A 13,106-nucleotide genomic window follows, 5' to 3' on the forward strand; every position below is an offset into this window, starting at 1 on the left:
TCCATAACTTGTTTAGGTCTTGTAGAAGGTCTTGCTTGTGTTTCACATTCTCAAATCTCACGAACCCGAAAGATTTTCCTTTTAAATCTTTTTTCTTTGGGCAATAGACATCGGCAACTCTCCACACTGTTCCAAATTTTCGTTTAAGAAAATCTATACTACATTCATCCAGTATATTGTTGAAGAAAAATGTGGTTGTTTTGCTGAGATCAACTTTATGCCTCCCAAGATTGCCAGCTGTGGATCTTAGAACTCCACCTTCTTTTTGTCTCCATCTGACAGAGCTTCTCCACCCTCCTTGTTTTGAAAATCTGGTGTCCTTGAAGGAATCTCTCCTTGCCGGGGCGTGCTCGGAATGAATAGCCGGGTTCCTTCGTCTCCTGACCTCTCTCCATTCGCTCTCCTGACCTCTCTCCATCGAACTAGCTTACATGACAGTAGGAAACCAGACTCGCATTCTAATTTTGATATGGCCCGTACTCCCTCTGTCCACGAAATGTTGTTTTAAGGGAGGGAGATACGAGTTTTAAAAAAATTGTGTTATTTATTTAGTTAGTAAAGAAAGAGGCCCATAAATAAAGAAAAATGTAAAAAGTTAATTAAGTTAGTTAGTGGAGAATGAGATCCAAAATACTACTCCATCCGTCCCACTCCAATAGGATCATTTTCTTTTTTGGATAAAAAAGTTGTACTTAATTGGTGTGGACCACACCACTTTACTATCATTTTTTTACTAAAAAGTAAGTTTTCTTAATCTCCGTGCCCAAAAGAAGTGAGCTTATTAGAGTGGGATGGAGGAAGTAATAAATTAGCACTTAGCACAATATTTCATGGAGGGAGAGAGTATATATATTTGGTATGACTCGAGAATTTGTCTTAGTTACAGCAATATTCCGTGTTTATAACAGACAACATCATTTGAAATCCCAAAGTCCAGAAAGAAACAAAAAAATGATTTACTACATTACATGCTACGCCTTCACCGATGTTTGGTCCTCCTCCTCCTCGCACTCACCGCCCTCCCCAACTATAAGATAATGGGTTGATCCAAATCAACAACCCAAAAAATGATGGAGACCTCGTTGCGCCCCAGCAGAATCAGAAGCGGCTACGAGCCCTCCGACACCGAGAACGAAGTCGACATCCCTCTGCCGCGAAGCCCCGCTCCAAGAAGAAACAGCAAGTCCCCTTACAGACCGCGCAGAACTTACTCCGATCTCCACATCTCCCGGACTAACTCCGTCGACTGCCCCTTCTCGCAGTCCGAGCGCAGGCCTTCTAATCCTCACGATAACCCCATTCTCTTCACTGCTTCTGAGCGCCGGAGGTATGCCTCTCCGCTCAAGAAAGACCGCCCTAGCTACAGCAGAAGGGCCGCATCCGCGCCCAGGTCAAGGCTAAGGCCCAGACCCAAACACACCGAGCTGCCCGAGATCAATGAAACCGTCAACTTCGACAGCATCGACTCCCTTTTCTTTTCTCGCGCCGACGGGGATGCCAATCAGCCGGCGCCTCTGCCTAAGCCGCCTGGCTACGTTGCTCGGAGCTCCACCTCCAGCTTTCTGAATCAGAACACTTCGACCTCTGGCATGAGCAGGCAGAGTAGTAATATAAGTGAGCGGACGAGTGCGAGCACTGCGAGGTTTGTGGCGAGCAGAAGGAAGAATCAGTCGGAGACGACGACGTGGTTCTTCTGCATCAAGAAGGGGTCTTGCAAGACTTCTAAGAAGTCGCCGGAGAAGGAGAGGCCCTTCGACGAGGCTTCTTTTATCAGTAAGGCTGTTGTGCTTGAGAGCTTGAGGCCGCTCTGGGCCGACAAGCATCAGCCTGTTTCTTTGACTGGATTCGCTTGCCACAAGAATGAAGCTCAGCTTCTTCACCAGCTCGTCAGTTTCTTTCATGTCTCCATTATGATTAGCTCTTCTTTCTGCTTAACTCATTCACATTTTGGTTTTGTTAATTGTGTTATTAGGCAAACAGTGAAATGTTTCCACATATTTTGCTGAAAGGGCTGCCTGGTACTGGTAAGAAGGCACTCACTATGGCTCTTCTCCGTGAGCTTTATGGTGATTCTGTTTGGAATGTAAGCTTTTCTTTTCTTTTTCTTTTTTGGAAAAAGAAGAAAAAACGAATGACAAATTTGGATGCTTAATTAGCTAAAGTTGTGTTTTCTTTGATTTGCAGATATCTCATGACTTGCGATACTTTCATATTTTGGTAAGTTTAAAATCTGTTGCATTAATCATGTGTGCGAAGATATTTGAACAAACAGTATAACTGATGTTAGTCGAAGCTCAACCTTTAGATTTTCTCAAATTTTGAGTGAGAGTTGATATGGATGCAACAAACTGATATGCCATTCCCTTTCAATTGAAGAAATCAAACATGAATGCAACAACATTAGATATAGTCATATAGATATGAGATGGAATAACGATTTTGGAAGAGAGGATCTCATCTGCATATAAAGAAAGCAACAGAGTAGTTTCATTATAACTTTCATGATATGTAAATCATGATATATATTGTATGAAATAACAATCTTGAGATATATCCAATTTTTGTTGTATGAACAGGAATCGAGGCCAATGCAAGTAGTCGTTCCGGTAAGTTCGAGTCCTCACCACATGGAACTCAATGTCTACACAGAGTCTAAAGCAGCATATGCACTAACAGCTCTAGTGAAGCAAATCAGCAGCGAGTATACCGTCACCCCTGAAATCAGTGTAGCTCCTAACAAGGCACATTACAAAGGTCCACCTATCTAACTCCATTATCAAATGGAGTAATATATATAAGTAGCATTCCATCAAATTACTATTAACAGTTTCCGTCGATATATATGCAGTATTGGTTCTATATGATGTTGATAAGGCTGCAGAGAACATACAGCACCTCATAAAATGGATCATGGACTGTTACTCAGATTGTTGCAAACTTATCCTTTGCTGTGAGGACGATGCAGACGTCCTCGACTCAGTAAAGAGCCGCTGCAAACTCATCAGTATTGAGTGCTCCACAACTCATCAAGTATATATGCCACCAATATACATATATTTCATCCAGGAACACTTTTATTTACTTATTTGGTTTGAGTTGTTTCCAAATATTGACTTAGGTAATGGAGGTCCTCATCCAGATAGCCAAAAAGGAAGGTTTTGAGCTATCCACAAGTTTTGCTTCAAAGATTGCTAACAAATCAAAGCAAAATTTGAGGAGAGCAATCATGGCACTTGAAGCATGCAAGTTACACAAGTAAGATGACTACTCATTAGAAGTAAAAATATGTTGATATTATTTTCGATTCAAATAAATAATTAAGAATTACATTTTTTTAGCTATCCTTTTGCGGAGGACCAACATATATCAGTTGCATGGGAAGAGGCCGTTGTGGAACTTGCTGCCGACATTTTGGCAGATCCTTCTCCAAAGAGGTAGTGAACTCTTTTAGTTAGTATCCTTTTTCTTTTTCTTTTTATTTAGAAAAATAAAATATTTTTTTTCTTCTCCTTTATACATCTTCTGACTTAACTTGTTTAGATTATTTACTGTGCGGGGAAAGATTCAAAAAATTCTGGCGGATTTTGTTCATCCAAAACTATTACTCCTGGTAATTTATTGATTAAATTAGTGAGGATTTCAGTTTCAGATCATATATAATTATATATTACTTGAAAACTTATGTCTAACTTCATGAGGAACAATTAAATTTTTAAATTTTTTTCCACAGAAACTAGTTGAACAACTCCTTCGAGGAGTTGATGCAAGTTTGAAAAGGGAGATATACTATTGGTATGCATACTATGTAAGTCTAGTCTTTCGCCTCCTTGTTTCATTTGAGACTTATGTAAAAGAAGGAAAATATTGAAATATGGAAAAGGATAAATATATAGATGCCTTATATGAAGTTAGTTCTTTCAAAATTTTGCAGGATAAGAGACTCCCTAGTGGAACAAGTGCTTTACTCAAGTTAGAAGGTAATTATGTTTACAATATTTATGCCTATTATAATAACATGAGCTGAGAAGAGAAGAGAACTGAATCTCCCTCGCAGACTGTCTAAGTCTATGCTTAATTAGATACCGATGAATTAAATTTTAAGATATATAGAGGCCTTATATAGTTGTGTTGCTTAATTAAATTTTATATATCGTAAATTTTAAGATATATAATTGATGAATTATTAAATTGCGTGTTGGTAACGGTGCAGAATTTGTGGCCAAGTTTATGAGCATATATAGGAAGAGTTTCAGCAATCGGCATTAATAATGTTAGACAGAGAAGATACCCCTGCATTCAGCCATGGGGAAGAGGTCCCTATTTTTAAGAGGAGATATATAATTGTGAAGAGTAGTCGACCAAATTTTTGTGGATTAATATGATTTGGACTTCTCATCTCTACAAGCAAATACATATTACAGATGCCTTTTAATATGTCCTTTATTTCAGATAAGGCATGAATGATGTATCTCACATGCAGAATAGGACGACAAAATACTAGTATATTTGAGCAACGTATGCACATTTAACAAAGCACCAGCACAAAGAACGGACTTTGTACGTGTAATTAATGTTATTTTATTTGATAATCTATTATTTTAGAAAATTTATTAATTCATTACTTTTATTAGATAATTTATCGAATGGATATATTTATCTTTAAGCCTTATCAATAACTATAGATATATATCACATAGATTAAGTGTAATATTTAATGAATTAATATATTCTTATAAATATATAATATGTAAAATAACTTTAAAATAAAATATGTAATATGGGTAAAATAGGTAATCCACAAGTTGTGCCTTAGGATGCCTTAGGCTCTTTTTCTATTAGTATATAGATTCGCAACTTGAAATGCACATGAAATGTTTTTATATTTTTTTTTTGTATATACTCCCTTCCCTTTGTCCCAATATAAATATCCCATAATTTTTTAGCACGGAAATTAAAAAATATGTAGAAAGTAGATAAAGTGGGTTGGTGGAAATTATTTAAATATTAAGTATAAAGAGATAATATATTGTCAAAGAAAGAAATGAAACATTTATATTGGGACGTCCCATTATAGAAAGTGGGACATTTATATTGGGACAGAGGGAGTATAAAATAAATATTAACTTAATTATAATATAAAAATTATAAATATAATAAAAATATAATTTTATTATAAATATTTAATATAATTAAATATTTTGTGGAATTGTAAAACGTTGAACATATCAATAATTTTGATCAACAATTCAATATAAGAACGTGAGAAACAATATTAAATTTTAGTTTGGGGTTATGGCCAAAAAATACACTTTAGCTAGACATCATAAAATAAAGGGTTAAGGTGCAGATAAGCCTCTCAAGTGGAGGCCCTTAGAGCGTTTTAGTCCCCTTACTAACTGTGTGTGCAAATTGGCCCCCGAACTCAAAAAAACGGTGCAGATCGGCCCCTCTGACTTAACACCGTTATGGGCCGTTAGTCAAGGGGGCGATCTGCACCGTTTTTTCGGAGTTCAGTGGCTAATCTGCACCTTTTAACTTTTTAATTAATTCATCTATCTCGCTCAAAATTTGATCGTCGTTGTCGCTGATTCAAGCTCCGGCGAGGCCGGCGGAGGGCACCGCCCCTTTCTTTTTGTCTTGGGCCCTAAACCTCGGAGCTCGCTCGACTGCACATGCTTAGCGTCAAGGACGAGCCATAATTCTCCCATTCCGTCGGAAATCGCCGCCGCAATATCCGGTGAACCCGCCGCCTGACTTTTCTCGATGAGGAGTCGCCTAGCTTTTCTCAATAAGGAGTCGCCTCTTTATCTCAAATTCGGCGAAATCCGGTGATAAAGGCCGACGATGCCCGTCGCCATCTACACTATCGGCGTGCTGTTGAAGAAGGACGCCTTCAAATCAGAGACCATGGCCAACATGATCTCGATCTCGATTGGGGTCACGATCACCGCCTACGGCGAGGCGAAGTTCGATTCGTTGGGGGTGATTCTGCAATTGGGGGGCGGTGACGTTCGAGGGAGAATTCGAGTTTCCATTTCGATTATGTGATTTTCGGGAGCAATGACGCCGATTTGGAATTCTCGATTTAGGGCTTGGGAACTTGATTTCGTGATTTTCCTCATCTGACGGCGATTGACGCCGGAAAAGTTGGTCGGAGAAGATGAGATGTGATTTTTTTTAATGAACGGTGTGCAGATTAGCTCCCGAACTCCAAAAAGGGAAAATGTGCAGATTAGCCCCTGAACTCCAAAAAAACGGTGCAAATCACCCCCTCTGACTAACGGCCCATAATGGTGTTAAGTCAGAGGGGGCGATCTGCACCATTTTTTTGAGTTCGAGGGCCAATCTGCACACACAGTTAGTAAGAGGACTGAAATGCTCTAAGGGCCTTCACTTGAAGGGCCTATCTGCACCTTAACCCTAAAATAAATCAAACACATAATAAAGAAGAAAGCACTAAAAATAAATGAGATTGATAAAACGCAAAAAGAATGATAGCAAGAATCTTCAAGTCTTGAATCTTGCAGGAAAAACACTCTAATATATGAAAGCGATAAAATTCTAAGTCTAGGAGAAAGAAAATAAAAATGCGGTCCCTATAATAGGTCAATAATGAGACCTATTTATAGGCACAGGGAAAAACCCAGTCAAAAAACGAATATACAGATAAAATCGCGCACAATGTAAAAAAACGCGGTCATTTCGGCGATCGTTGTTCCAATCGCCGAAATCCTTCTTCTCCTCTTAACAATATCGGCGATCACCAATAGTCAAGGCTAGGTGCCGAAATTGAAACAGCAAGTTTGGCGATCGCCAATTTTACTCTTCAAACATGCCAATATTGGCGATCGCCGATCTTCACGCCTTTTCTGTTTTTTTTCATTTCTTTGTCATTTTTCTTGATTTTTGAACTTTTTTCTCCACGCTCTCGCCTCTCGAACATAATCCTATAAAAATATTGCTCCTAATCACTAATTCCTACATATAATTAGCCAAAATTAATTATACCAAAACGTGACATCACGAAACAATATGAAATTAATTTCAAAAGATATCACACTAGACACAATTCGAACACAATACTAAGAATAAAAACCATTAAAACTATGCAAAAAATGAGTGTTTATCATACATGAACTTTGAATAAAATTGCAATTTTCACCTGAACTTTCAATTAAGCAAAAGAAAAAAATACATGAATTTATATTTTTGTTGCAATTTTCATCTAAGTTTGACTTTCAACAAAATTAGAGCTTAGTTGACAGTAGAAATTAAGTCAAATATATTAATTTTACCTTCGAGCTTCTAAATACTCCTCATCATCAGAAGTTAGATCAACATCAGGTGAACTTCCGACTGCCAACTATCAAACTCAAGTGAAAATTGCAATAAAAATATAAATTCATGTATTTTTTTAATTTAATTAAAAATTCAAGTGAAAATTTCAACTTTTTACAAAGTTCATGTATCTTTTAGCCATAACCACTTTTAATTTGTATATATACACGTAATTTGATCGAACTTCATATGTTCCTATTATATTTATATATGTCATGAAACAATTCCTCCTTTTTTTCTCGCTTCTTAGAGGGTGTTTGGTTGAGCTTATAAGCTCCTCAAAACAGCTTATAGTGTTTGGTAAAATAAGCTCTTAAACAGTTTATAAGCTCCAAATTTAAGTTCCAAGAGCTTATAAGCTCCCAAAAAAAAAGTTCATCTACCTCAACTTTTTTTTTTATAATCTCATATGTAATAATTATTTTACAAATATTTTTCAACTATAATTAATTATTTTCATCATATATCATTCAAGTTCATTTCTCTTCGATTTTCTCTCTCTAAATTTTTTTTCTCTCTCTAGCTTATAAGCTCAATTATCTAAACACTTTGACAACTTATAAGCTCTTAGAAAACTACATGTTATAAGCTCTTGAAACATGTTATAAGCTCTTTAAAATAAGCTTAGCCAAACACCCTCCCTTCCCATATGATCACCTCCAAATAGAGAGTCTTTATTCGAAAAATCGGTGTATGGCATATTTACACGAAAAATATATAGCCATAATTTATACCCGTTAGAACTTAAGTGGCTATTTTTCACGGTTACCAACCAGATGAGATCATCTGTTCCATAATATAATGTGTACCACGTGTATCATTCTTCATTTCTTCGTTTTATAAATTATTTTTTTATAAAAATAAAAATTATTATTATATTATAAACTCTAATTAGTATTTATCTTTGAAAATTAAAATTTAAAAAATTATATACCCTAACCTTGAATTAATGAACCCAAATAATATATTATTAATTCAAACAAATATAAAAAAATAATTATAAAATTCTAAATGGATGAGTGAACCCTTGTTAATTATCTTTTTATTATATAAAAGCATAATAAATTAAAATTGAATAAAAAATAATTAAAAATTATAACATAATAAGAGTGGTTCACAGTGATACACACTATATACGTATTAAGGCAGAAAATATAACATCAACTTTGAAGTTGAAAAGATAAAAACCGTTCAGTTTCTTCTAAACTAATAAGAAAGAAGCGATGAAACAAGAAGCTTGCATAGGTTTATAGGACTAGAAATTAAAGATTATATTGGGTCATAACTTGGTGAGGAGGAGGAGAGCGGTAGTGGATTTAACATGGCGTTGGGCGAATTCTCGGTCGATCAATAGGGCGTAGTGGTGGAAGAGCTTGTCGAAGATGGGCTCCCCAAACCCAAAGTGGTGAGCCAACATGGATTCCTGAATGGACCTGACCGCCTTGGCCACCGCGCTCCCGCTCACGTCCTCGTCCCTCATCTCAACCATCTCTACCATCTCCGTCTTGAACGAACCCTCCTTCCTCACCTCATCTTCCAACTCTGCCTTGGACGGCGCATAGAAATGGACGTCGTAGCTCTCCAGCTTCTCCTCCTCAATCTCACCCTGATCGAAACACTATATAATTAATTTCCATTAACTAAAAAAAGTAGTACTCAACTAAAATCATATATATATATATACTTGAGCAACGAGATGTGCTAAAGACTGGTAGAGGAGCTCCCAAAGGAAAGAATTGGCGCAGTGGGCGTGGTCGGAGAGGGTCCTTCCCAAGAGAATGAGCAGCATTCGGCCACCGCGGATGAGCTCCTGTGAGCGAGACTTGAGGAACAAGGAGAAGTCGTGTTGGAACTGCTCTAAGTATGCCTTCCTCACCACCGGAGGGCTTCTCTCCGATATGTAAATGCTCTTTCTGTTCATCGACCGTCCCTCTTTCTCGTAGATGCCCGCTGGGACCTGATCAATCTTATTTATTCTCGCCTTTTTTCACTAAAAACTCTATTTCAAACTATTATCCATTTCATTTTTCTATGGCTACCATAAAAAAAATATAATTTTGCTTTTAATTCACGATTAACAAGTTTTGTAGGTGCTAATTATAAACAAAATAAGACAATTCTTGATTTAAAAACTGTGGTTTTAAATTATTATAATAATAAGAGTAATATTTAACCTTACTTTTATATCTAATTATGAATTAATCACCCTAATATTAACTTTAACAAATGAAATTAAAATGCTAAAAATAATATCCTAATTGGGTATTAATCCACCTAATCAGCAACTATAAAATTATGCAAATACAATAGAAAAAAAATTAAAGAAAAAAAATAAAAGATTACAAATGGGACACCAAAAAGTGATGGAGAGTATATTAAAATATAGTTAGTTACAAGATGCTATATTCCATGGTATTATTTTAAGGTTATTTTACAATATAATATTTGTAAGAATATATTACTAATTAATTAAAATTACACTAAATCTATATGATATATATTTATAGCTATTGATAATGCTTATAATTAATAAATATATCTATCTAATAAATTATATTTAGTAGAAGTAATGAACTAATAGACTTTCTAAAAAAAATCTTGTAAGAGTTAATAGAATTATATAGACTAAATTGTTAATTGAAAAATAAAATAAAATAAATATTATATTTATATCTTTTATTTTATCAAATAAAAATAACATTAATTATGTATACAAGGTAAGCTATTTTTGCTAGTATTGTCAAACATCGACAGTTTAATCCATGTAGACAATTATATCATCTACCTCAACATTAATCACATGGCAATTTATAACTTTGTGAAAACTAGAACAACTAAAAGTTAATGTATTTGGAGACAAAATATTTAGTTCATTTGCAAAATTAGATTTTAGTGAAAAATTCTTGTACTTGAACGCAATCAGCAAGAAAAAAAAAATGGAGGTTTGTTAATTACCGTAGAGAGCCAGTGCAGGCTGTTGGAGGAATAGACGAAATGCAGGGAATGGTCAGGGAAGAGCCTGCCGTAGAATGTGCCTGGGCAGGCGGCTATGTAAAGAGGCGGCTGATTTGTGCCTCCTCTCTTGAGGTCCCTGTAGAGATCGGGCAGCCCCTGAAATATGGTGTTGAAGTCATTGCTGTGAAGATCGTTTAGGTACACTCGGAATTCCGGCGGCGCTTCTCTCATGCGGCGGCTGGCCTTCTCCACCGCCTCCACTACTTGTTTTATGTTGGACAGAGCGTTGGGCCCCGACGAGCACCCCAGGTCCGCCATGCCTAAGCTCTTGGGCTTCTCGCTCATGAATACTTCTTCGATGGCCCACGCGGTTATATGCTTCAACCTTTCAGCCACTCTTTTCTGCCAACAAATTATAAACCAAATCAGAGACAAAACTAGAGAGTAGAGATAGAGAGAGAGAGAGAGATCAACCTGAAGTGAAGAGTTCTTGGAGTAGCTGTTGTCTCCGACTCCTCCCTTCATATGGAAAGCTTTGTGGATATCCATCAATGGTGATGACTGATCAAGACTGGATTAATAGGCTTTGTGTATGGAGGTATTTGCCTACATTAATTGATTGAAGGAGAAACTAGATTTATATATAGAGTGTGGTTATAGCAAAAATTACTATAATTTTAGAACGTGAGAATCATTAAAATTATTGCATCTGATGTAAAACTTAATGCATTCGATGCAAAATTTACTACAATCGAATAAATATAAATAATTTGCTCATTTTAGGATTTGAATTCAAGTACTGCATTCATCCGCCAAGACGATGCATCCACTGTAGATTTTAATGATCAAAGAGCTGAAAATAATGATTCTTCATTCTTATTTTATTTGGTTCTTATTTGAAAATCCCCGTCTCATTCTCTCTATCACAATATATATATATATATATATATATATATATATATATATATAGGGGTGAGTTACCGTGAGAGCACATCTTAAAATAAGAAATAAGAGCAATTTTTAATGTATGAATTTTATGTAGAACACGTATGAATTCGCTGTATAGAGGTACGAATTGTGAAAAATAAATTTTTGCTACCTTTGGGATTCGAACTCAGGATCATAAATTCATCCAACAAGATTACGAATCAACCGTAGATCTTGATTATCTAAGGACTAAAAATGATTCTTATTTTATATCTTAAGAAATGCTCTTATTTTAGCTCTTATATATATATATATATATATATATATATATAGGGAGAGGTGCAAGAAAGAACCACTAAATAAAAAAAGAACGGAGAACCATTTTCAGTCATTCGATCATCAAGATTTACGGTGGATACATCATCTTGTTAGATGAATGCAGATCCCGGGTTTGAATCCTGAAGGGAGCAATTTTTTATTTTATTTTTTTTAGTGTATTAATTTTAACATCAAATGCATTAATTTTTACAGTGTATGCATTAGATTTGATGGTTCTCACGTTCATACAAATAATGTAGTTCTCTCTAAAACCACACCCTATATATATATACCTCCATTCACACACAATATTTATAAAAAATTATTTCACAAATGATTTATTAATTACCTAGCATATCAATTTTAATGAATTCTTTTTCACTTTTTTACATATATTTTGATATTTGAAAAAAATATTTTCTTTTATTCACACCATATTTATCACGGATGATATGAGTAATAGTATTTTAGTACAAACTTAATTTGTAAAAGAGGGAGTGGGTGACTATTGAGCGGCTGGAAATGAAACTCCCAACTCCCCCAATTTTGGAATGGGCTCCTCAGTCCTCCCTTTGTTGGATTTGACCAATACCAGTGCTTTTGAAATACCACACCACACCACACCTACTGCAAAATGGAGCATATATGCCAAACTCAACATGTCTGCATTATTTTATTTAACTGCGTATTATTTTATTATATAGTGTTGAAACTTTGCAGTGTTGACATGACTACACATTGAGATAGTAGCCCCTCCTAATCAAATCTGCTCAACGATACTCATCTCTTCGTAGCCCTATTTTGATTTTTGACCAATTATATTTATCACGCCTGTCCACCACTTAGCCATTTTTTGCATCACAACGTAACACATTATTCATCCATACACCCACTTTCAAAAGAGCCACTCTTGTAATTTCTAACCAATCGTTTCTCGGTTTAGTGTTTGGTTTGGTACAATTGCTTTATGCAGTGTACACGAAATAATTTGGTTAATAAATAGTTAACCATAACTTTTTTTTTTTTTTGTCATTAGTAATCAATTTTAACCAATTAGTAATACTTACACTACGAGAAATTATGCAAATATATAATTCGACAAAAAAAAAATTGTATCTAAAAACTGAATAGGATTGTAAAAAGCTTAATTACCTTAGCTCAATCACTGTAAAATCATATGACGGTCCTACTCAATTTTTAAATATCGAAAAATTGTTAAGGATAGATCATACTTAGCCTTTAGCTACAACTAATTGATGAATGGTATATGCTTGATCCATTTAAGTTAAAAAGAACTTAAGGGGATGAGGAGATGGGGCGATGGTCCAGAGAGAGGGATGAACGGTGGCTAGTTTATTGATGAATCCATACAATTTAATAAGTATGAAAAAAAAAATATGAGTTAACTAGCAGTAGTATAAAAATAACTTATATACTCACTCGTACTATGCACAATAATTAATAAATATAATTTGTAAATTAGATTGTCAATAAATTCAATAAAAAGAAAATAAATAGTACATAACATTTGTGGCAGTACTATCACCATTTCTATCATCCTTACAAAC

The 13,106-nt window shown here is 35.3% G+C and overlaps 2 protein-coding genes across 2 annotated transcripts; one reads left to right on the forward strand and one right to left on the reverse strand.

The window, feature by feature from the left end:
* The first annotated feature begins 1,318 nt into the window (after window positions 1–1,318).
* Window positions 1,319–4,548, forward strand: LOC131021641 (replication factor C subunit 3-like). The gene is made up of 11 exons (XM_057950896.1): window positions 1,319–1,886; window positions 1,973–2,083; window positions 2,185–2,217; window positions 2,577–2,754; window positions 2,849–3,030; window positions 3,119–3,255; window positions 3,339–3,434; window positions 3,541–3,610; window positions 3,731–3,805; window positions 3,932–3,977; window positions 4,211–4,548. Exons 1-11 carry the CDS (start codon window positions 1,590–1,592, stop codon window positions 4,264–4,266), a joined length of 1,281 nt encoding a protein of 426 aa, XP_057806879.1. The 5' UTR covers window positions 1,319–1,589; the 3' UTR covers window positions 4,267–4,548.
* Window positions 4,549–8,503: 3,955 nt separating this feature from the next.
* Window positions 8,504–10,922, reverse strand: LOC131021642 (probable methyltransferase TCM_000336). Its single transcript, XM_057950897.1, has 4 exons — window positions 10,768–10,922; window positions 10,294–10,695; window positions 9,023–9,295; window positions 8,504–8,944 (listed from the first exon to the last, which is right to left on the reverse strand). The coding sequence occupies exons 1-4, from the start codon at window positions 10,840–10,842 to the stop codon at window positions 8,618–8,620; spliced, it is 1,077 nt and encodes a 358-aa protein (XP_057806880.1). The 5' UTR covers window positions 10,843–10,922; the 3' UTR covers window positions 8,504–8,617.
* Between the last annotated feature and the right edge of the window lie 2,184 nt (window positions 10,923–13,106).

This window comes from Salvia miltiorrhiza, chromosome 4 (genome assembly GCF_028751815.1).
Source record: "Salvia miltiorrhiza cultivar Shanhuang (shh) chromosome 4, IMPLAD_Smil_shh, whole genome shotgun sequence".
Lineage (NCBI taxonomy): Eukaryota > Viridiplantae > Streptophyta > Magnoliopsida > Lamiales > Lamiaceae > Salvia > Salvia miltiorrhiza.

Coding starts and splice junctions, on each gene's coding strand:
- LOC131021642 (XM_057950897.1), bottom strand. CDS start 10,842: ATGGATATCCACAAAGCTTTCCATATGAAGGGAGGAGTCGGAGACAAC. Junction 9,296..10,293: donor GCCTGCACTGGCTCTCTACG/GTAATTAACAAA, acceptor AAGATTGATCAG/GTCCCAGCGGGCATCTACGA. Junction 8,945..9,022: donor TAGCACATCTCGTTGCTCAA/GTATATATATAT, acceptor TGTTTCGATCAG/GGTGAGATTGAGGAGGAGAA.
- LOC131021641 (XM_057950896.1), top strand. CDS start 1,590: ATGAGCAGGCAGAGTAGTAATATAAGTGAGCGGACGAGTGCGAGCACT. Junction 1,887..1,972: donor CTCAGCTTCTTCACCAGCTC/GTCAGTTTCTTT, acceptor TTGTGTTATTAG/GCAAACAGTGAAATGTTTCC. Junction 3,611..3,730: donor ATCCAAAACTATTACTCCTG/GTAATTTATTGA, acceptor TTTTTTCCACAG/AAACTAGTTGAACAACTCCT.